Raw genomic sequence first — 24510 nt, forward strand, 5'->3', positions numbered from 1 at the left:
GTTTGTCCTGATCATTCGTTGCAGACCACTACATCAAAGATTGCCAATATTGTCGCTGTATTAGACATAGTCTGCATTGCTGTAAACTTTTAAAAACTGTATTTTTTTTCATTTAGCTACAACTCGACTGGTTGTTCAATGTGTGTTCAACAGAAATTTCATCTTTCTTTGTGAGATTCAATCTGAAACCTCAGTGGAAATGTTTAAATCTAAGCTTAAAACACAGTTCTATTCTATAGCATATGAATAACCTATATTTTATGTTGACAATATCTGTATTATTTGCCCTCATGTAGGTTTTAGATCAGGGGATTGTGTCATAATAGTCTGTGGTTTGCGATTAAGGGCTATACAAATAAACATGACTTCTCTTGACTCTTAGTACTATCTCCTCGTGGCTATTTCGGCTCTAATCCAGATCGTCTTGGTCACTGGTAACAGATGACCATGTCATTTTAGAATGCTAGTATTGTCACGAAATACTACATAGGCTGTCTTGCTGTGAGTAAATGGGTACTGTATTGTGTTCCTAAGGTTTAGTATAGCTTATTAACAGGAATTGCAATAATTAATGATGTGCGTTAGTATATTCTTCTAGTATTTCTGCATTAAGAGTTTTTAAGTATTTTTGTAGTATTCTAGTATTTCTGGAGTAGCATTTTAGTAGTATTGCATCGATTTTTTTAGTACTACTGTAGTTTTATTTTGTCGTATTTATTGTATTATTTCTGTAGATTTTGTGCTGTAGTATTTTTGCACTATTTTTGTAACATTTCTGCAGTATTTTTCAAATGAGTATGCCGTATAACAATTTTTGTATTGGAATTAAAAAAAAAAACACTTTTAAAAACCTCTCGTCTTGCCTATTTCTGCTCAAATCCGGATTGATTTGGTTTCCAGACAACAACGTCATCGTAGCTTGCTAATATTGTCATGGTACTCAAAATAGGCTGTCTTGCTGTGAGTAAATAGGTGCCACGTTGTGTTCGTACGGTTTATTATCGCTTAAAAAGTGGAATTGCATCCATAAGGGGAACAATTGGCTGAGGTTGCCAGGCATAGATTATATGCTGTATTAAAAAAATTCTTTGACTCTATTATATTAGCGAAATAACTTTAAAGACAGAAAAAATACATTTTGGCCAAGAATTGTATGTGAAATGTAAAAAAACAAAACAAACAAGAGGTTTGCATACCTGTAAATGTACACAATTTCCCCGTATTTTATGTATTTTTTCTCGTTTTAAAGTGTTTGCGCCGTATAACAATTTTTGTTAAACTAAAAAAAAAAAAGATTTATCAATTTTTGCTAGACAGATCTTGTCTTGCATCTCGATCACTGTAATCAGGCTTCTTCTTAGACTGGTAATATTGTTGGCAGTATTCTACATAGTCTATCTTGCTGTGAGTAAATAGGTGGCACGTTGTTTGAAAGCGAGAGCTTAATAGGGAGAATTACAATCATGAGTAAGAGCGGAGGTTGACGGGTATGGACCTGAAATCAATATTTAAGTCGATGGTCACCACCCGTCGACCACTGCAGTGGGTCTCGAACCCGACACGGGCGACACCCGAGCCACTCACGCGAAACACGAACATCAAATTCACGCAGTCACATGACGCACACCTGTAAGCATTGTTTTAGCGGTGGACGAGGAGGGAACGCCAAAAGAGAAGGAAAAAGAAGGTGCTATGGCGGCACAAGCTAACAAAAAAAAAACAAATTAAAAAAGATAAGGGAATTTTAATGGGAGGGGGGTCCGCCGTTAAACGAACGCAGCGTACCACTCACCTCTTTCGTGTCCACGACGCCTTTAACGTATTTCCCCCGGACGGGGTCCACCAAAAAGACGCCGGACAAGGCGGCGAACCACAAAAATGTACCTCCCAGCCGCGCCTCCATCTTTAGTCGCCCCCTCCTTCAAAGAGGAGTCCGGACTCGGTCGGAAGGAACGAAGAGAGGGACAAAATGAGGGAGGGGGGCGTCTTGACGCGACCACCCTCCGTCAGTAGTGGAAGATGGAAGAGAGTGTGCGTTCACCTGCGCATGCGGAGTTGATGATCCTTGTAAGAGGGATATCGGCCAATCAGAGGAGGCTGACGTCATCTTTTGTTTTGTTTCTAGCCACTAGAGGGAGTTTACGTGATGTTGCTATGCTAATAAAAAAACGTACGCTTTCTAAAAAATTTACAGGAGGGGTCTCAAACTCGCGGCCCACAGGCCAATTGCAGCCCTCGGGAAGATAGTTTGTGGCCTCCGGCCTTAATATGAAAGTTAAAAGGACAGTGTATATTATTTGACCACTAGATGTCGCTGTATTGTGTAGTGCAACCCAAAACGAGTGATAAAAGACACAAGAAAGAATACAACTTATGGAGACTGAAACACAAAGGGATCATAAAGCAGACTTTCCAAATACTTTCACAAATAAAGAAAACATGAGGGAAGGGGGTTGGGGCGAAAATACGGAAAAATAAAAGGAAAAGCGAAAAGGGAAAAATAAATAAAGGCCGAAAAAGCAAAATACAGAAAAAAAGGCAAAGACAAAACGGAAAAACAAAGAAACAATTATAATACAGAAAAAGGAAAAAAACGTAAAGAAAAACCAAGGCAAACAAGGAAATTGAAATAAAGGGAAAAGGAAACAATTACAATACAGAAAAAAAGAAAGGAAAAAAAAAATGAAGAAATTGAAAAAGAAAAACAGGGGGAAAAAAGGAAACATATTTAAATCAATATTGTTTTAATGAGTGACTTTTTTATCACTAGGAGGCACAAAACAATACACACTGTGCATTTAAGTAAATGTTAAATGGTCTGTATTTATATAGCGCTTTTCAAGTCAATGAAGACCTCCCAAAGCGCTTTACAATGTGCTTCACACTTACTTATTCACACACGCACTCACACATTAATAGGGAGTCAGCCATGCAAGGCCTACCTGCTTATTGGGAGCATTAGGGATTCAGTGTCTTGCCCAAGGACACTTCTACAGGAGCCGGGAATCGAACCTACGACCTCTTGATCCCAAGATAAGCGCTCTACCTCCTTCGTAGTCGTTTATTACTGATTGAGTCCATATGAATTCTTTATGTGTTACTTATACTTCTTATTCTTGCAGGAAAATAAAAAAAAAAAATGTTTTTGAGAACAACGAATGTTTCTTTATCAGCACTGGCCCCCAAGGTATTTGAATTTGAGGCCCCATGTTTCCTGCTGTTAAAAAACTTAAAAAGACAAATTTGTAGGAGTGTTTTTTTGGTTTACTTTTATTAAACGACGAATATTTTGATAACTTTATCATCATGTACTCATATTAAGGACCACATTTCTACTTATATGGCTTATATAGACAGGTGACTAAAAACATTTCAATTTTCTACTATTAGGACAAATCTAAGATAAGTGAGAACATACACAACAAAGTTAAATATAATTTAGGGGATTTTTCCATGGGTTTTTAACATTTTTTTTAGTTATTTTACTTTTTTATATATTCTGGTTTACAATTTTTGTTTGAACATTGTGATAATTTTTAAAATTTTTAATGATGTTTTGTAATGAAAAATATTTGTATCGTAACACCTTTCATCATTTAAAATGTGGTTATGATTGTTTTCGTTTTTCATATGATACTTTTTGTCATAAAGCTCTTGTCGTTGAACATTTTGTAAGGATTTTTAAAAATATTTTAAACTTAAATTTTTCAAAATTTTGGAATGATTAATTGTTGCTATGAATAATTTTGATAGTATAATTATAAAACTTTTGTCATAATAAATGTGATTTTATTTTTTAATGAAACTTTATTTCATATTTGTATATTCTACATATATCTAATATGAATGAAATAAGTTTAAATATATGGATGCTGTTTGAAATAATCAGTGCCAATAAAAAAGCACCAATGACAATTTTTTAGGTTTTTTATACCTCATATTTAAAAACATATATATTTTTTAGTACATTTATGAGTTGTGCAAACAAAAATCTGAATAAGTCACTACAGATGAAAAAAATTTGAAGACAAGATATCTAGAGGGATTCCGACTATGAAGAAAATAATTGTAGTTGTACATGTACTTTGTATTTTTAAGTTGATTTCTATGGGTGCAGTCAGTAAGATAAATCACCAATTTTCTTTAATGGCATGATTTTATTTTCCTAATCAGCTACTAACCTCGTCCCTTTTATTGTGACACCCAATAATACACACAAAACACAAAGCTGGTTGTTTGACTTTATTTTTTGATAGAAATCAAAAAAAAAATCACGTTGAACGTACAGCTCTTTCCATAAAAATATCTACACGGAATCGTTACAAGAATAAAAATACATTGAGATTCTTGTCCTTTCTATTCACAGGTGTGCACTTGTGGTGTTTTTCTAACGGAAATGCAGCATTTTTTGGGAATCCATGGCTTATTTAAACTCAAAGAATTAGCATTTCTCTTGATGCAATCAAGAGTATATCAAGTCAACAAGCGGCCGAAGGGATTGTGTAACAGGTGTGAGGAGAATATTGGGGTCAGTTAATTATTCGAATAAATAATTAATCGAAAGAACGATCGTTGATCGTGTACTCCCTCACACGGGGCACCATTAAAACAGCGAATATTGAACTCGTCTATTACGATTTCAAAATAATAAATATACCTTAATATTTGCTTGAGGTAAAATAGGGAAAACGGTCTCAGTGCTATCCTTAGTTCTGAATATAGAGCTTGATCGATACAGAAACAAACAAAAATAGGGTTAGTTATATATTTCTATAAATCTTGTCCTTGCCTCACACGGTACACCATAATATATGTATGCATGTTGAAAAATTAGAGCACTAGTAATAAAGCTTTATAACTGCTCGTTTGTAAAGAGAAGTATTTTGCCATTGGCCAAAACAAAACGAAAAATTAAAAGGGTGCTAGTCAAAAGGGGTTCGTTGTATTTCTAATAATTTCCTCAATGCCTCATAAGGGGCACCACTGTATTTTGCGACTATAGAACGAGTCTCTTTTTCATTCAAATTATTATTTGAGTCTGATATTTGCTACAGATGTATCAGTAAAAATGTTATCTTTGGTTGTGAATTTAGAGCTTGATCTCTACGGCAAGTTAAACAAATGAAATTTCAGAATATATTATGTGATGCACTTTGGGTCAGAAGCCTACTGATTTAAAAACAAGTGAAATAGTCACAAAGATTTAGCACTTCATGTTATAAAGTAGAGAAATTCTTCTGAAATTGAATACATATAGCTCAGAAAACCTGGTCAAAACAGGTTTAGGTCAATATTTCTATTAATCTCACTTCTGCATCAAATGGGGCGCTAATTTTCGAATATGGAATTTGTCTCTGGAATCAATGAATCAATGATTTAATCTAATCACTATTTGACCTAAACATATTTCTACAAGTGTAACGGTAAAAATGTTTTCTTATTGTCAGCAAAAAGAGACATTATTTTGAAATGTAACACAAAAACCTCCTCTGAAGATTTCTCAAGGGTAGCAAAAAAATGTCAAAAATGTCTACTTTAAATGCAGACATTGGGATATGAAAACTTCCAATCTCTCTATGGAAAACTTTTTTCCCCCTGACGATGCCAGGTTCAAGATAGCCACGGTCAAGTGGGCCAAAACCTTTATGAAATCTCAAAAGTCTCAAACCCAGGCTCAAGTGTGTCGATTCTATATATAAGTTTGCATCGATTACAAATTTCCCGGCTTTCTCCAAAAAGCACAAAGGCAGCGTGTTTCTAACAGAACATAACAGACATAACAGCAAGGTTCCAGCATAATTTGAGAGCAATGACACAAACATAAAAATACTGACAAGACGTGAGAAAATGAGTATCAACCTTTCACTGTTTTCCATGCAGTATCATTAATCGACAGCAAGTGATTTAAACATTGCACCAATGTGGATAAATTCAGCTTTAGAGGTGACATATCTGGAATTTGGTCTGAGCAGCAGATATTTAAAGTGCTATTATAAAGAAGTGGTCAGCTGAAGTTTAAGTGACAGTGTGTGATAGTTAACCACCAGAGGTCATTGTAGCTTAGAATGAAGCTAAAGCTGAGGACTCACTACGAAAGCCTGAAGTTACCAATTGGCAAAATTCATAAGTGGAACTTGCCATCTACATTGAAGAATTATTTCCCCTTAACTTACTTCGGGGGTTGGAAAACTATTCAGCAAATCATTATCTCTCTATCGTGGGGCTTCAGAGTGCATTTTTCTCGAGGCGGCTCTTTTTTGCCATTCCGTAGGGCGAAAAGTAAAATGCATGTGTGTGGCAGCGATCTATTGTCCCCTGTTGCATAATGCGGCAAGCGGGGACTGACAGTGCAGTTTTGAGGGGCTTTGAAGCCGTTTTTTACATTTCCCCCTAAAATTAACTGCACTTGTGTGGCCAAAAATCTATTATCACCAATCCGATATTTCTGCGAAAGTGAACAAGCATGAGGCACTTTTGTCAGGCCTGGTGGTTCTCATTTGACATTCCGTCCATCAAAGAGTGAACTGCACTATTATTTCCGGTCTGTCTACCAAAAGTGAACTGCACTTTTGTGAACTGCTCACATTTTGCTGTGAGCAGGGTCCAGCAGATTACACTTTTGTCTAACCAGGCAACTCATCTTTTGCAGTTATTTCCGCTTAAAATGAAATGCACCAATACAGCCCTGATCCATTAGCCCCTATGACAAGTAGCTGCAAGCGGGGACTGGCCAGCAGAGAGCACTTTTGTCCGGAGACGTGCTGTTCTGGCCTGACTAAAATGAATTGCATGGGTGTGGCCACAATAAATTTCCCCCAGTTGACTATTGCTGAAAGCGGAGGCCAGCAGAGCCTTTTTTTCCTGTTTGGGTCACTAAAGCGTGCCCCTGTGGCCCGCCTGAATTAAACAGCACTGTTTTGGCAGCAATCCGTTATCACTCAACTATTCCTTTGAGCGGATCCCAAGAGAAAACTTCTGTCATGGCTCTTTTTTTCTCCTCCTTTCTGCCTAAAACGAACAGGTCTTCTGAGATCCGTTACCCCTTATTGACTGCATGTTTAAAAAATGGGGGTGATACTTTGCAGATTTTTGCATATTGGTGGGGATTCTGATCCCCATGAATTGTGATAAAAGAAGGATTAATTTGTTGTTTTTTTGCATAAAAAGTATAAGTCAGGCTAGCCTGTTTTGACAAGTGCTGGCACATACAAAATGATTGGGCTTAGTTCCCCTTCAAAGCCTCGAGAAGCGTTTAGTAATTTCACCAGACGTGCAAAAGTCCTCCCTTGTAGGCTTAGTGCGGAGTTTTCAGAAGCAAAGTCTGAGGAATGGATTAGCGTCGTGGTTTTTGTCCAATTTTTGATGAAAGCGACGTGGTTAGACCGAGAGACAACTTTGATCTCTCTGCACTTTTATTCACGTTTCAATTTTTTAAAGCCCCAGTGTCTATATATACTGACCCAGAGAGGCACTAAAACCCTTCATACAGTTAAATTTAGCCACTTACAATAGCCCTGACAAATTCCAGCTATTGGCTCTTTCTATCCAGTCCAGCTGTATCCTACTAGCCCGTCATTTTTCTCCTACTGTTTCCTTCTCTGGGCACTCAGGTTAGCCACTCAGCGGCAGGTTATGGCTTGCTGATAATATATTTTTTAAACCACTCCATGTAAATAAACTTTGCTCTTACAATATCTCTGACCAATTCCAGCTCTTGAGGGATCTTCCACTTTTTCCCCACCTTTTTCTTCTCTAGTAACTCATGATAGCCCCTCGGTGTAGGCTATAGCTCAACGCTAGCCGCCATTGTTAATATTAGCTGTTCCAAGCAATTTTTTGCTCTTACGATCTTTTACTTACACCAGCTCTGAACCAAGTCCAGCTCCTTTAGGCATCTTTCACTTTTTCCACTGTTTCCTTCTCCAGTTTTTGTTCAATGATTTGTGAAAATTAAGCTTGCTCTTGTAATTTAGCCCTTTTAGTAGCTTCTTTTGATAGCTGTTAGCCACTAGCAGCATCTCTGACCAACTCCTGCTTCTGCACTTTTCAGCCGCTCAGTGTATACAGTTCGATCCGTATTTTTGTCACTGGTCGGAATGTATAGCAATTTTATTTTCCTGTTGCTAATGAGAGAAATGATGGAAATAAGATCTGTAATTTAGCCAATGGGTATCCTACGGGTTTCTGTAGTGACTTTTCTTTAAATGCACACGCTCCAAATATAAGCTACAACGACCTCTAGTGGAATATGATTACACAATGTCACTTTAAATTGTGTTTCATAACAATTGCATAATGTCCATGATCCTCCTCCTCAGCTCAATGCACTACAAATAAAACATTTTTTAAATTTTGATCAAAGTACTGAGCATGTTCACAAAGTGGAGTCAACGGCATAGAATTTCACTTGGATTCGACACAAATATTTCTATAACAAATTCAGAAACGAGCTTCCAACAAACGAACAACAGCAAATGATTACAAAACAAAAAATGATTGGATTCAGTGAGTTCTTTTCAGATCTGCATAATTTCATATGTGCTATAGTAAGCATAAAAAGTATCAGCAGTTGCTGTTTCGGTATGGATTTACCGATAACCGCAACATAGTGATGATTTACCAATGACATAGTGATTCCACAATATTAGGCCAGTTAGTTTTATTTTCTATTTGTGCAGTTCTGGCATCCTTTGGTGCAGGTTCATTAGTGCTTTTGAATTTTACATGGGCATATTTTGCCCACTTATGTTTATTCATCTTCAGATGAATGCATTAAGCATTACTAATGATTTTAAGCTGCTTAGTTGCATGTTAGATACAGTTACAAGTACTAATTTAAAAACTGTAATCCAGGGGTCTCAAACACAAGGCCCACAGGATGAGTTTGAGGTCCCCGCCTTAATAAAAAAGTTAAAGGCCCCAGGTAAATTGAGTTTGAGACCCATGCTGTAATCCCTCGTTTTTTGGAGGTCAACAGGGTAAAGAAGACACCCATATGTGCGAAAATGCGCAAAGTGCACCCCCCCTTTATTTGATCATCAGTAACTAAAAAGTAATTATCAGCCTCAAAGAGATTTAGCATACATTATTTTTTTTTTTCTGTTTTTCTTTTTGCAAACTTCCCAAAATTGTGATAGTGGATTTTGAGTTCATTTGGCAAGATTTAGTTATTGTTACATCCCCTAATTGATGGTATGACTAAGATGCGACGCTATTAAGTGTGCTGTGGAGTTAACCCCCAAAAGGACAACAGAGGAATGTCTCAAACCCATTTGGCCTCATCTTCATCAATTGTTCAGTGCTGTTCCATATAATTTCCTTATAAGCACCAAGACACCATCCTTTCATGGTCGAGGGAAGGTCCCTCCCCTTTTGTACTATCTAAATACGTTTCTCAAGCCGCCACACCTTCCACATCACTTTGAGTGATGGCAACAAAGCCGTCTCCGTCCACTTTTTTCCCTTGGTCCAGCTCACCTCCGACAAAGCCGTCGGTCCGTTCCAGCTTGCGATGCTTCCTTGGCTCGGACGTTGGAATTTCCTCTTGGGTGAAGACAGCACGAATGCGCTCGGCGCAGACAGCGGCAGCCTCTTTGGTCTCCCGGGAAAGTTGGGAAAGGCTGAGGAAGCCGTGGGGGAGGTCGTCCACCACGCAAAGGGTGACGGGACGCCCAACGGCTCGAAGGCGCTTGGCGAACATCACTGAGTCGTCCAGCATTGGGTCCAGGGCACATGCCTGGGGGGAGCGAGTGAAGAAAAGCAGTTAGGCGTCCTCAAGAAGGGATAAGACAAAAGTAAATACCAGCCTGGCTAGCATGATGCCATATGAGGAAAAAAACATAAATTAAACTGGAGTATGGGTCGCATTTTTTTGGTATGTGAATCGATTTATACTCATCCAAAGCATTCCGTCTTAACAAGAGATAGCCTGATCGAAAAAGTTGAACAGATCCTTATTGCGGCCTCGTTTCCTGGTCTTTATTCCAATGAAATCAATGAAATATTCAAAGCCTCACACCATAATTAAGTTGCAAATTTCAAAATCAGAATATTATTTACGTTGTTTAGGTGGTCATGCAGGAACATGATCGGTTTTACTAAGCAAGGTTCCAGTGACGTTCTCCGCCGATCTATCATGTGCACCGCTGCGCTAAAAAGTCGCTCACTGCTGCTGATTATTTCACAGCACGGATTTAACTAACTTGGCAAGCTCGGGGTATAAGCTGGAGTTTATTCTCCTGCATGGATTTAAAAAAAGCTTCGAGAGAGCAATGCTGGATTTATTTGAAAAAAAAAAAAGCAGTGCTGCAGCGAAAAAGAAGCCCAGCGCCAGACTAATGATAGACATTTCAGGGTTAGAGTTTGGGTTTGAGATCTCGCCTATACTTTCTAGATACCATTTTGTTACTAATGTAATGTTTAATATTTATATACAATTTTAATGATTTTACCTGAGGTAGGGGGGTTTGTAACACAATAGCTAATTAGTATTAGTTTCTATCCCACGCCATGCGGTGATTTCACCTTACAATCTCCACCACTTCAGAATGGATTTATGTACTTGACATTATCAGAATAAATGTTAACAATTTTCAATTTTAATGTACCGACTAAATCACTGTGTCCAACCACTGCTTAGCTAAAATAACCATGGGGAGCTTCTGGTGTCCTTGATGCTACCAAGTACATGCTGTGGGGTGTTGTTGGAGTTAGATTTTTAGGGAGATGACCGTAGTTTACTTTAAGCGCTTTGGGAAGTCTTCATTGACTTGAAAAGCGCTATATAAATGCAGATCATTTCATAATTATCGCCTGCACGGTTAGACAATGTAGCTACGTGACCTTTCTTACCTACGTGATTATGTCACTTTTGCTGTGGAAGTTTACATATTTTTAGAGAAGCCGCTCTTTTGGGCTGGCTCACTAAAAAAGAGCTGGCTCTTTTGGCACCCAAACGGCTCTTTGGATTGTTCTTGTTGCTTTCATCCCTATATTGTCAACTATTAAGTAACATTGTGCACACAATGACTTAAAAAGGAAAAATATAAAACAAAATAAATAAAAAAAAAAGAAAATTAAAAAAGAAAAAGAGGAATAAGAAAAAAATGGAAGAAAAAGGGAGGGTATATAGGGAATAAAAAAAAATCAAGAAAAACATAGTAAAAAGCTAAGAAATAAGAGAAAATGAAGCAACAAATAAAAGAAAAGGAAACTAGAGAACAAAAGAAAAAAGGCAAAAAAATAAGTAAAAAGTTAGGAAAAATAAATCAAAAAGCGAAGAAAAAACAAAAAGAAAAATGTTTTTCTTAAGAAAGGGTAAAAAAAAATAAAGTAGCAAAAAGCAGAAAAAAGGACACGTTTTTTGGGGTCCCTTGGATTGCTCGTGTTACATTCAATTTGCAAATATTTGAATGTAACAATCTCTTTGCCAACAGTCTACTTCCACTAGTGTGATTAAATACAGTTTTGTACTGTGCAACCAACTGAAAAAATCCACAAAATGTTAGTATTATGTCACAAAAGATCCTTTTTTTTAGTAACGGAGATCTTTTGTCGTAGTTGTAAAAACAACTGCCGAGTGAGTGGGCTGTGCAAGCTTTCCAATAGTAACATTAGCCCATTCATTGAAATTTGAAAAAACAACCAGTGTTCCTGGAAAGCCAACAAAAAGTGACTTGATTTGATCTCGGGTTTTGGACATGTCTGACAATGATTTGGGATTGATGTTGCTCACCATTGTTCCAAGCCACGCTCACAGACTTTGTGTTGCTCAGACTTGTGGGAGCTTAGAGGGAACCTTGGTCGGAACCTCATTGATAATTGACAACATTTTGTAAAAAAAATACTGTTTAGTATTTCTACTAAGGGCTTGAATTGACTTGACTATATTATTGGAACCTCAAGCCAATTCCTGTGGTCACCACACCACAGAGATTTTGCTATACAGGAAAGCCATTATCTAATTGTTTGAAAATTTCTTATCGCTCACCACAATGTGCACGGGCGGCAAAGTCTTGAGCATGCTGTCGGGGGCCAGGAGAGGCGAACAGAAAGGATCCTTGACCACCGGGGAATTAAGAAGCTTCATCTCCGACAGTTGCTCCGAGCGAAGAGGTTCAAAGCCGCTTGGGAACTCAGAGCCCTCCTCGCCATCGGGGGGCGGTATGGCCACTGAGGACAGGTCACGGTGCACTGGGGGGAACGTGTCTGCTGTGATGGAGAAGTGGACTTCTTCGGGCTTTAGTGTTGACATAAAAGATAAAATAAATGAATAAAACAATATATAAACAATGTGGCAATGTTATATTGTAGGATTTAACAGTCACGCACAGAAAAAAAATGGTACATATTTGAGGGAAGTCGAAATATTAGATAAAAAAAGCAGTGATTGGAGTATAAAGAAAAACAACAACAACAACAAATACATACATACATACATATATATATACATACATATATAGTTGAATAGTTTAATAATACATTTTAATAAATGTATGTATTTTTAAAATTAACTACAACTGCATGTACATAGAAATCTTATAACAAAGTTTGATTAGTAATGTTTTTAAATACATTAAAAATGCATGTATATATATATATATATATATATATATATATATATATATATATACGTTTTAATATATTTACTAAATTTGCATTTGTACCCAATTTAAACACACACACAAACTGTATATAATATTTAATGAAAGTTTTCAATATAAACTACAAATGCATATACATAATTATTTTTTTACATAAATGGCTTTAAATACAGTATGAATGCTTGTAAAAAATGCATTTTTTGATCAAGTTTATTTAATGAAAGGTTTTTAAATAAAGTTTAAGTGCGTATATTAAAAGGACGGCTTAGAGATGTTAGATAACATAGAATGGTTTTGCAGGCTAAGAATCAAACTATCTGTAAAAAGACAAAAAAAAAAACTAGGGACTTATTTCAGAGAGAAGCAAAAGCCAGAGGGGAGAAAAACAATCCCATATAACAGAGTGTGACCTACAGCACGTTCGGACACAAGCGGTGCTGCATGCAATTGGGAATGCCCATCTCCGAGGTCTGAACACGTCTGGCTCTTCACAGATAACTTCCCGCTCAGAAATTCGTCCGTTTCCAAGTGAGGCGAGGAGATGGCCGCCTCTGACACACTGGTCCTCACCGCATCTAAAGGGAAATTCAATCGCCGGGGTTTGAATTAATAACAGAGTACGGGGGAGACGGCGGTTAGTTAGGCGCTCGCTGGGGGAAATGTACTGAGGCGATAATGAACAATTACTGTCAGAGGCCTTCTATTGAGGGGAGGGGAATTGATACAGTTGGATTTACGACTGCGCGAAGCAACAAGGAAGGTCGAAATGGACCACATGTTTTTATAAAAAGTAATAAAAAAAGGAAGCTCTGGTCATTATAAAAATTAAAAAATGTTCTCAACGAGACTGCTACCAAAAAGGATTTTAATTAAAATTTTGTGATTCAGGAATCTAGCACTTATCTACCGTGTCCTTTCCTAGCCACTCGTGTTAGCCAGTTGGCTGCAGTTGGCTTCAATCAATTTTCCCATTCCTAGTTGCATACATTAACCACTTACATTAGTTATGACCAACTCCAGCTATTAGCGCTTTTTAGCCACTTGCGCAGTCTTAGGTTGCTGGCTGAAATATATCCTTGCTTACGCAAGAAAAATATTATAAAAGTAGGTTTGGAAATTTTGCCAAGTTGCATCCTTTTGGTGCCTGGTGTCTTCTTTGAATGCACAGGCCTCAGCTCCATTCAAAGCTACAACCCCCTCTGGTGGTTAATTATTGCACACTGTCACTTGAATTTTGTATCCCACTTTCCAAATTCCTCATTTCAAGTCAGTTTCACTGTAGCAGGGATACAATCTCTGGAGCTTACCAGCTGTTTCTGGTTCCGAGCTGGGCGGGTTGGCGGCCCGATTGGAGTCCAGGAGCGAGTGAATCCAGTTTGACGCTCCCTGTCGGAAGTCTCGGAGAAGCAACGCCGTGTCCCTTCTCACCATGCCGAGTGTGCTCACCTTCTGTACTGCCTGCGTCTCTGTTTGTGGCTCATTAGCTGGCGAGGTGGGTGGTTTTTTAGATTAATTGTCAAAAAATGCGATAAATCCTGACAATTTAAGCAAGGATGGAATAAGAATTACAAACAGGGTTCCTACACTGGTATCATGGCCAAATCTAAGCAGTTTTTAAAAGCTTTCAAGGCAAATTTTCTACTTTCTTTAGTACCATTAAAAGAAGAAATCTGGTGTAAATCATATATTTCGCAGAACCACAAATATATCTGTGGTTTACATACATGATTTTTAATCTTACATTTGTATTCATCGAGACATATGATTTTATATCTTAAGTATATCTCAAATATAATTATGGATCTGAACAATACGTGGTTTAATGTTTTGGAGACCAATCTGACTTACCTGCGTATGCACTAAGACACCTGGAAAGCACGCTGAGCGGCAGCATTGGGTCTATGAGGGTGAGCAGGCGGGATGGCGAGGCGTTGGCGGTGAGTAAGGTGGCCGGGTAAGTGGCCACAAGGCCGTCAGGCATGCGGACACCAAACGCGGCGGCGCGAAGTGATGTAGTCACGCACAAGTTACCTCCGGCGCTGTCGCCTGCCAGGCACACCTTTTCCCCGGTCCAGCCTGTGACGAGGGGAAAGGTTGCTGTGACATTCTAAAATGGTTTTCAAACTAAATTGTTGAGGGTAATACAGAAGCCAACTGAATTACGGCGTCCATAGCTCCTAATATTTTTTTTGCCCCTTGTAACTGAATTTTTCGCCACCATATGACAACAGCAAAATATTTTGCGGTGTTAGTGCGTATGTTTTCAGATTCAGATCTACTTTATTGTCATTCTAGTACACGTGTATACAGAACGAAATGTCGATACATCTGACCCGCACAGTTTCCTTAAATGTACAGATATAAATAAAATGTTGTATTGAGTTGGAGTATTGAGTACTAATAATATACTAAATAATTATGGCTATGTATAGTATTTTACAGTAGCGCAAATAGTGCAAGAGGAGCAGCTAACCAGATGTGCAAAATGGGCAGTCAGGTAAACAAGTCAGGTAAACAGTAACAATAACACTGTAACAATAACACTGTAAGTACAATAGTGCAGAGAAACAGATGTGCAAGGAGTGGCTAGCTATAAAGAACTGCCAGTAGTGCAAAAAGTCAAACAAAACCAACAGATGTACAGATTAGCAGATTAGTAGAGTTATGTCTCCGAGATGCTGGTCTGCAATTGGTCGACATGCTATAAGATGTTGGTCTGCTATTGGTTTGTATCACGGCATCATGGAAATGCCGATATGATATTGGTCGGTCTCAAAAACAATGTTCCTTTCTCTTTTTGTTTAGAATAGAACAGAACGTCAGTGTTTCCCAAATACATTTTGGAGACCCTTTTGGGTGGATGTCTAGTTGGGTTCGGGAGCATGTTCCCTGAGAGAAAATTCATTCACTTTGCATATATATATATATATATATATATATATATATATATACATACATGTACACACATATTTAAAGATATTATAACTTTAATAAAAGTTAATGAGACTCTGGTGGAACCAATTAAACCCTGGTATGGAAAATGCTAGAACACATGTCATACAACGCATAATTCAATTGAAAATTGTCATCCTGATAGTGCAAGATAATTAAAAATAAGATACAATACCCCGGTGCTGAAGAGCTGAAGGCACTTCAGCAGCAGTGATAATAAATTAAAACAAATAGTAAAGCGTATGTTTGGAAATTTTGCGTTACAAACTTCATTTTCAGAAGCTATGGGGTCCAAGACTTGCAGCGATGCGAAAGGTAGAAACAAAGAAATCATAACAATGGAAACGAAGCTACGCTTATTAAAAAATGAAAAGAACGCACACTAATCCCTACCCTCGCAAGTTTGCAGGGCCATAACCAATCGATGATCGGTACTATTATTAAAAACAAGGTCATGACAATCTTTGCAAGTTTTAAAATCAGTTTTGATTTAATGTACCGTCAGGCCCACTTCTGCATCCAGACGCTAATTCTCTCAATCAGTTCCAGTTTCGTCACACCATTAGTAAATACAATTTCATTTTTCCTTTACATATGTATTCATCTCTAATGTTATTTCATAATATACACATTTGTACATACAGTATAAGTAGATCTTATCACATATAATTATGTGATGAAGGTTCTGCATGTATATACAATGTTAATAGTTTTACTTGGGGAACCAGGGCTTTGGAACAAGTTAGTTAATTATCAAAGGTTTCTATCCCCTGCCATACAAAACTCTCACCTCACAATCCCCAAGGTAGTATCCCGGGGATCTACTGGATTTGGTTTTCACAAATGTTACAATAAGATTGGTACCTAGAAGGTGGTGGTTCCTCAAAGCCCAGCAGTACGCATAGAAACACTCCTCCAGGGCCCGTGGAAAAGGGGCTTCAGGGGCTAGTGAGTAGTCCACAGAAAGAATGGGGACACCTAAATCCTGGGACCAGGTCTTCAGATAGGGCTGTACATAAGAAAGGCCAAAAGGGAGTGTTAAATTTGCCATCTCTACACTTACCTCTAGTTTCTTTGTATGCTTCAATAATATTTGATGATGAAAAAATTACAATTGACCTCAAAGGCTGAGGTTTTTTTTTTCTGCACGTCATGGGATGAGAGATGCGGCTGAGTGCCGACTCGGCACTTCTTAAAACTCAGCAGTGACAACAAGAGAGTGCTACTGTCAAAATAATTAATCTTTGCGCATTAAACTGAGTCAGCAGAAGCAAGCACCAGAGTACAATAATGACAAGCAGCCAAACAAAAATCTGCTGCTACAATAATCAGCACATTTCTAACACTAACTCTCACAAAATAAAAAAAACAGCATCATAAAATCCCCATTATATCAGGGATGTGATTTGACCAAAGTGAAATTATCTGAAAATTAGCGGGGGGGGGGGGGGGGGGGGGGGGTGATTGCTAGCTGGGGGGGGGGGGGGGGGGGGGAAACCAGGTAGGACCAGGGCAGTAAAAAGTACAATAAGTATAGGCCCTACAGTAAAGTGTTGGTGTAATGTACACATGAAAATCTATTATTGTAATTGTTAAATATTTATGGCCATTTTTATTACGTTATAATATTTTCGAAAAAAATGGGAAAACTGTCAAATAAATTTGAAAAGTTTACCACCTACCTCAAAATTCACGACTCTATCAGCAACTGGTACAGGTTGTTGGGGTGGATCACGTCTCTTTATTACCGCTTCCGATTGTGATGTCAATAAGGGATGGAGGCCGTAAAGTTTTGGAGTTTTCGTTTGGGCACCGAAACTTCCAGCGATGGAATAATTTGTCGTTCTTGACTGGAGTTCTTTCACGTGTTTTTTGCTCTTTGCGTGACTTTCAAGAGCTTTGAAACCTCTCCCACCATAGTCGATGGTATCATGACACCAAATGCAAAGTGCTTTCCCGGCACGATCGATCTTCCGAATAAAGTCATTGAACAAATTCGTCACAGTCTTCTTTCCAACATTCGTAGATAATTCCTTCTCCAACCAGTCCCATCGAAACTTGTTTTTTACAATCTTATCAATTTCTTTAGCTCGCGGAGCATCTTTGCGTTCGATCACGGACATCTTTCTTTAAACACCCGGCAAAAACGTGTGAGAAATGAACAATGGCACACTCCTATAACAAGCGCGTTTATTGGTCAACACGAGACTTCAACCAATCGCAAGTACGTTTCATTTCAGTTACGGAAACACTCAAATGGCATGCTGTCGAGACGAAATCGTTTTTTTTTACCAATTAAAACACCGGAAATTTTAAAATTTTATTTTTGGAGATAAAAAAAGCGGAATTCCGCGAATTAGCGGAAAAATCACATCCCTGTTATATGAATGGAAATCCTCTTCACGGCCTATCGGGGCAGTTTGTAAAAGGTGCCTGAATAAGGGGGACTTAGTGACCATACAATGCAGGATTTACTTGTGGAAGATAAATGGTGAGTGCGAAATAAAGGCTTTCATGCTATTATTATCCTTATTCCTTTTTGTAGCTTATTATGGTGTTTTGGGGTTTTTTAATGTGTGTTTTTTTATGGATAAGGGTATTTTAAAATTACATTGGCTTATGTTGGCTTATGTATTGTTGCTGCTATATGAAAAAAACATTCTGCATTCTGATTGGCTAAAATGTATCCTCGTTTATTCTTATTTGACGATGCAGTTATGTGTAAAAAAAGAAGAAGAGAGAAAACAACTTTTATTTGTTAAACAAGTTATTGAACATGTAAAAAGGGTTTGTTCTTTGGTTTCAGTCTATAATACGAGTATTTAATTCTATGATAATTGCAAAAAAAGATGTGCTTCGCCCATAGCAGGTTTTTTTTGGCAGCATACCCTTGTGATAAACGAGGGATCACTGTAAACATATTGAGGTAAGAGCTCATCGATGACAAAATTAAATCACCCCTTCTCAAGCCCTAAACTGCATAACTTGTCACACTATAATGTCACAACCTGTCACTTTACCCAAGAGCTTATTAAAAAGTCTAATTTACTTGCTTTCACACTTCCCTCTACAGAGGAGGTGTGCAATCACAATTATTTTCACCTATGTGAGCTTAAGGGAGAAAAAGGACACAATCTTACCTCATGAGACTTGGAGGTCTGAGCCACAAAGCCTCCGCCGTGAAAGTGAAGGAGCAGGTAGGGGGATGAAGGCAATCGTTTGGTCTTCATCCCCAGCGAGAGAGACATGGCGCCAGAGTCTGAACGGGTGAGGGATTGCAGGGTCTCGCTGTCCTGGAAGTGAAAATTCAAGACTTGAATTAAAAGCGCCGCATTAACATACGTTTTAAACACGGTTTGTTTTACTGCAACTGTTGAAGCCAAGCGGAACGCGGGATTATCTACTGGGCACCTGCGCCAACATGAGGAGGGGGCTTTTTGTTTTTATAATTTCACAGTAAAGCTTAGTTCCGTTTATTTGTCCTTTGCAAGATCATTGAACATGTTGACATAGAAGGCAATTAACAGATTGGAAGGAAAGTACAGTGGTACGTCTTCTTACGAGCTTGCACAACTAACTTGCTAATATTTCGGGGTATTATATGTAGTTTGTCTTGCTGTGAGAAAATAGGTGCCACGTTGAGTTTGTAAGGTCAATTATTGATTGATAAGGAGAATACAAAATAAATAAGGTGAGCAATTGCCACGGGTTGACAAGTATGAGATCGAGAAACTGTTGCTGATACGTAAGCACCTACTGTACACGTTAAGTCACTGTAACTTTAAATGAATGTATACACATTTTATAGCAAGCAAGAGTTTTGTGAAAAAACAAAACAACTTGTGTACCGAAATCCTCATGTTTAGAGGTTCCCGTATAAATAGGTACCATTGTACGTTGTAAACACGGCTTGTTTTACTTTCAATTTTTGGGATTGAGATCTTGTTGAGAGATCCTTCAGGATCTCAAATCTAAGTAATCGTCAACTTTTTCACCATCTTACAATTACAAGATAAATAAGCTAGCTAGATAGCTAGATAGATACTTTATTCATCCCCGTAGGGAAATTCACTTCCAGCAGTATCCTTATGTTGAAAATAAAATATTAATAAAATAAAATAAATAGAATGTGTCATAATAGTCTGTAATAATAGTTTGTGCAGCCCTTTGAGACTCTTGTGATTGTTCAAAGATTGTTCAAATCAAATATTGTACCTTCTGAGTGCCAGCCATATGATAAACATTAGATTGGTTTTACATTTGGAGTCCTGATATATTATTATAATGAAAATACTGAATTTGAAAATACTGAATTTTCTGCCCCAATCGGTGACAAATTTGAATGAGCTTCTCATGGTGAGTAAAACTGGAAATGCATACAGTATTTATGGGTGTGCTATGATTGATCAATTGAAACAAAGCGGCGACGAAAATTGCAAAACGTTGTATGCAACAGAAATTGAACCTGGGTCAACGCGGAGGGAGTATCAAAACATGATCACTAAACCAGCAGTGATACAGATGGCACACAAAAAGGCATTAAATTTGATGTCATTTTCACACTATTTTTACTCACGGTGACAGAAACAAATGTTAGGGAACAGAGAAATCAAAGTCATCCTCAAATAAATAAATTTACGCAAAGTCCCTTTCATCATCAGAAATCCATTGTGAATCATGTATTTTGTGGACCCACAAATATATCTGCGATTTACATTGCACTATGATGACTTTGCACCAAATGCAATATTGCACAACCCTTACGATACCAACGGTATCACGACAACACTGTATGTAACATCCCACATGCCGACATTTCTTGTGTAAATACCATGTAAATTATAACTATAGCCTTATCCCCCTTGTTTTATAACCTTATCTTCTCTGTTCCTTTATCTTCTTGGCTCATACCTCATTGTGAATGTGTAAAACTGGAGTGTCATGCCCAATTTCGTTGTCACAATATGTTAACCCATTTTGTAACAATGACAATAAAGGTATATTCTATTCTATTCTATTCTATATATAATTTTAAATTGCGCAAGTGCAATTATCAAGAGACATGATTTTTTTTTTTAGTTCATTTTTGTTTTTGAGACAAATCTAGGCATTTAGGTGTGGGGAAAAATGACAGTATTATTATATAGCTTATACTTTCAGTCACAGTGAGTTCTTCCTGTGACAATTCACCACTGAGACACACTGCCTTAAATTTTTGCATGGCCCATAATAAATGTCCATAATTGATACGTAATCCTTGCACTAATACACCTTTCATTGTGCCCCGTGAGGTGTAGCCTGCACCTGTCATCTTGGGCGCAACCCGTAGGGGGCGATGACACTTCATAGGACAATTCCATACAAACTAATGCCAGCTGTCATTTATCACGAGGGAAGAAGAAATACCATTGCAAAGTAAAGCCACTAGAGAGCAGTGTCATCATTTTTGAGAAGACCTTTTGAGAAACATGGCAACACTTTACCCAAAATTAAAGCACTTATTAGTCATTGAAAACGCAACATTAAAATTCAAGCCTTTTCAAAGATTTCAGGCACACATACTATATATAAAAAAATATATGACAAAAGACTTGCACGAGTTGCACCTATAATCCAGTGTGCCTAATACTGCGGAAAATAAGGTAAATAAATGCGCTCGGCCTTCCCTGATGGACATGTACTACATAGTAAATATGCACATATTTATTATATATCATTAATATATGTTTTTTCTTAATGTTTTTATCCTTTTACACATGTTTACCTTTTTAATTTGCTTTGCTTGCACTGAAAGGAGACACCCTCCAATCTCATTAAACTTGTACCTTAGAATGAAAGTAAAGGCTACTCATTCATTCAAAATTATTTCGTTTAAAACCAACACCATATATCTCATCTCACCTGTCCTTCTCTCAGGTCGTACGAGATGAGCCTCATCTGAACCGGAGCGGTGCCGATATGCGCAGACGGCGGCGGAATGGTGACGGAAGCTCTGTGATTGCCCGCCAACGGGAGGTCAAAAGGCACGGGGGGCACCAAGAGCGCTCGGTTCACCTTGACCGGCACTGACGTCATACTGGCGAGACTCTGCGGGGGAGAAGGGAAGCAAATTGAGGAAAAAAAAGGGATTTTGAGTTAGATGGCAAGTTCACCCAAGGGAAAAAAAAGCCCATGAATAAATCATGAATACCGCAGAATGAATTGAATTCTGCTCTATTATTACTGTTGGCGCAAATCCATAATGATGGAGGGGGGCAACTGCAAAAGTCGTATTGAATGAAAAATGAAAAAAGTTTGAGTTGACTGAATTTAATTTGTAATTCAATTGAATGGGGTTTACATGTGATAAGATGACTCCTCCACTTTGAATTGAACAACTGGTCGGCACATATAGCAGAAATATTTTGGCTTTTTTTTGTTTTCAAAACAAAATTACAATCTTGATTTTATTACGATTTTGAAAAAAATAGGCGACTGATCGGCCCCTTTTAGGAAATGTATTTACTTTATGGACAGGGATTAATTTGAATAGTCAAAATATCAACACCTTGATTTAAAATTACCGGTAAGCATTAAGTCTAAGACACTAGCATTAGCAATAGAAGTTAAAGTTCATGAAAGGAATTTAACCTTGACTTCTAAAGTGATGCTAAACATTTTCTTTTCATGTTTAAAAAAAAAAATCAGAATTTCAAAAAGGTAGATACACTTTCTGAACCAATTTAATATAAATAATGGCAAACGTGTAAGCTTTATATTTAGGCATTAAAGCTGCTAACATTGGCACAAGTAGTTAAGGTCCATAAAACTAAATGCTAAATTATTTAGCATCAACTACTAGAGTGAAGCTATCTCCTAATGCGGCTAGCGACTCTTTTCGCAAAACCATGAGCTAAGTCCAAACCAGGAACTGCTGGAACAGAAGACAGAGCCATTAAACTATCATTAGCAGCTAGTGCTGGTGTTTATTAGCACTAGTAGTTAAAGTTGAGGAAACTGGCTAAATGATTTGTCATTAACTTTTAGAGCGATGCCAATAGATAAATTGAATCAAGCCAGAAAAGTGTTGCTAAAAGCATTTTTTACAATTTTTTTTAATGATCAACATTAAGCATGAATGCTAATTCACTAGCATTATCGGCCATCAGCCGTGTTCAGCATTAACTTTTAGAATGATACTAATAGCTAGAGCCGATGCCATTTGGGGGCAGCACTAACTTGCTAATATTTTGGGGAATTATATGTAGTTTGTCTTGATGTGAGAAAATAGGTGCCACGTTGAGTTTGTAAGGTTAATTATTGTTTTACCAGGAGAAGTTGAAATCATAAATAAGGTGAGCAATTGGCAGACACTAGCAATAACTGTGCACGGTCGTGCCCAGAATGCTAGCGTTTGTGCCCATAGCATTAGAAGCTGAATTAATCAAAGTGATGCTAAAGGCTAAACCAAAGCTAGCCAGCAAAGTGATGCTATTAGCAAAATTATTGTGAAAATGTTCATGATCAATATTTTTCATGGATGCAAAGACACTAACATTAGCTACTAGCAGCTGCATCGATAATACTTGCGTTTGTGACAGGAGCATTAGCAGCTAATTTAGATACAAAAGGCTTAAGTGAAATTGGCCACCAAACGAGGATATTTGCCAATGCGGCTAGCGGCTGCATTGGCGAATAAATGAACCAAAACAAAACCAAGAACTACAAAAGCAGAAGAAGATACAAAAATCTTTCCTTTTTTTGGATACCATGTTAAAGTCTTATCATCTAATATCGTCCACCCCTATAAATTATATTTCTCTTTTTCTTGACAAACTCAATATGGTTTACTATACATTTCTTAATAATATGACTTTCCCCACTCACCGACAGAACTTCGGTCTCTGTGACGTTCCAGAAGGTTTTCCAGAAATGAACGTCGAGGTTCTGAGTGATGCGCTCAAATTCAGCACCTCTCAACTCTGGGTCAATTGCGTACTTGCCTGACGTAAAGAGGGAGCTGGCCGCCACGCCTGGGGAAAAAAAAGGAAAAATTACCTATGCTGAAATCAGTGAACACTTTGCAGGAAAGCAATTAATGGGAATACAAGAAGGAACAGGGGAACAAGTAGCGCTGCTTTGGGTGGGCGGCATAAAAACAAAAAACAAAAAATTAAAAAATTAAACTTACTTCAAAGACTAACATAATTGTTTACACTCTAAGTAATATAAATGCAACGTCAATATTTAATTGAAACTTTTATGACATTTAATTAGAGCCTTGCCTCAAGCCTGCAAAGATTAACAGCCAAAATCAAGAGAATAAATACAAACATCTACACGGAGTCTACAAAGGGTGGTTGTTCTGGCAAACTATTCAAGGCTGAATGTGTTTTTTATTTCTTTTAGGACAAACTCACCATATTGCGCAATACCTCCTGCCTCTACTGCGGCACAGCAAAGAGGAAAAATAAGCCAGTGAAATTACAGGCACAACTTTCAAACACAGTCAAAAGTCAACGAAAGTTCTAACTACAGTTGAGATTGCTTTCATTTTCTCAGGCAGTTGTGCTTCAGGCCAGTGCTGTACTGTTTTCCGATAATGAACAATGAAGCAATTTTGTATCACACACGATGCATAGCATACTAGCGGCCTCACCATATCCACGTGCATAGGATCAATGGGAAAGTTCTACAGTAAGCGTTTTCTTTTTACTTCGCTTTTGCATCCATCCTTATAAGGTCATTAGCGTCATTGTACACCTTGATGCCATGAACATGATTCTAGATAAGTTTGCATATTAAAGAAGAATGATAAAGCTATGCTATCAGGATTAGTGACTTAAGAGTCGCTCGCTGTTGTTTTGGCAGCTCTATTTGCTCCGCGCGCGATACATGGATACTGTAGCTATGGTAGCCTAGATGGTAAGGCGCCCGCTTTGAGACTGGGAGGTCGGTGGTTCGCGCCCCGGCCGAG

General features: G+C 37.9%; 2 protein-coding genes across 8 annotated transcripts in view; both read right to left on the reverse strand.

Annotated features, from left to right (window-relative positions):
• The window catches only part of tmem145 (transmembrane protein 145), a 48973-nt gene extending 46921 nt beyond the window's left edge, over positions 1 to 2052 (reverse strand). Inside the window, exon 1 of the mRNA XM_088326731.1 lies at positions 1793 to 2052. Within this exon, the coding sequence (XP_088182857.1) occupies positions 1793 to 1903 (111 nt within the window). The 5' untranslated portion in view covers positions 1904 to 2052. The remainder of the gene's footprint in view (positions 1 to 1792) is intronic.
• A 2177-nt stretch (positions 2053 to 4229) lies between these two features.
• The window catches only part of lipeb (lipase, hormone-sensitive b), a 50474-nt gene continuing 30193 nt past the window's right edge, over positions 4230 to 24510 (reverse strand). For 6 of the 7 annotated variants that reach the window (XM_088326739.1, XM_088326741.1, XM_088326744.1 and 3 more), the window contains 9 exons: positions 23421 to 23566; positions 21456 to 21641; positions 18695 to 18847; positions 16419 to 16563; positions 14451 to 14678; positions 13910 to 14086; positions 13017 to 13177; positions 11990 to 12238; positions 4230 to 9736 (listed from right to left, as the gene is read on the reverse strand). In XM_088326739.1, coding sequence (XP_088182865.1) covers positions 9395 to 9736; positions 11990 to 12238; positions 13017 to 13177; positions 13910 to 14086; positions 14451 to 14678; positions 16419 to 16563; positions 18695 to 18847; positions 21456 to 21641; positions 23421 to 23566 — 1787 coding nt within the window. In that variant the 3' untranslated portion in view covers positions 4230 to 9394. The remainder of the gene's footprint in view (positions 9737 to 11989; positions 12239 to 13016; positions 13178 to 13909; positions 14087 to 14450; positions 14679 to 16418; positions 16564 to 18694; positions 18848 to 21455; positions 21642 to 23420; positions 23567 to 24510) is intronic. The other variant, XM_088326746.1, reaches the window with a different exon arrangement.

Source organism: Urocampus carinirostris, chromosome 2, assembly GCF_059441175.1.
Source record: "Urocampus carinirostris isolate Australia breed hairy pipefish chromosome 2, RoL_Ucar_1.0, whole genome shotgun sequence".
Classification (NCBI taxonomy): Eukaryota; Metazoa; Chordata; class Actinopteri; order Syngnathiformes; family Syngnathidae; genus Urocampus; species Urocampus carinirostris.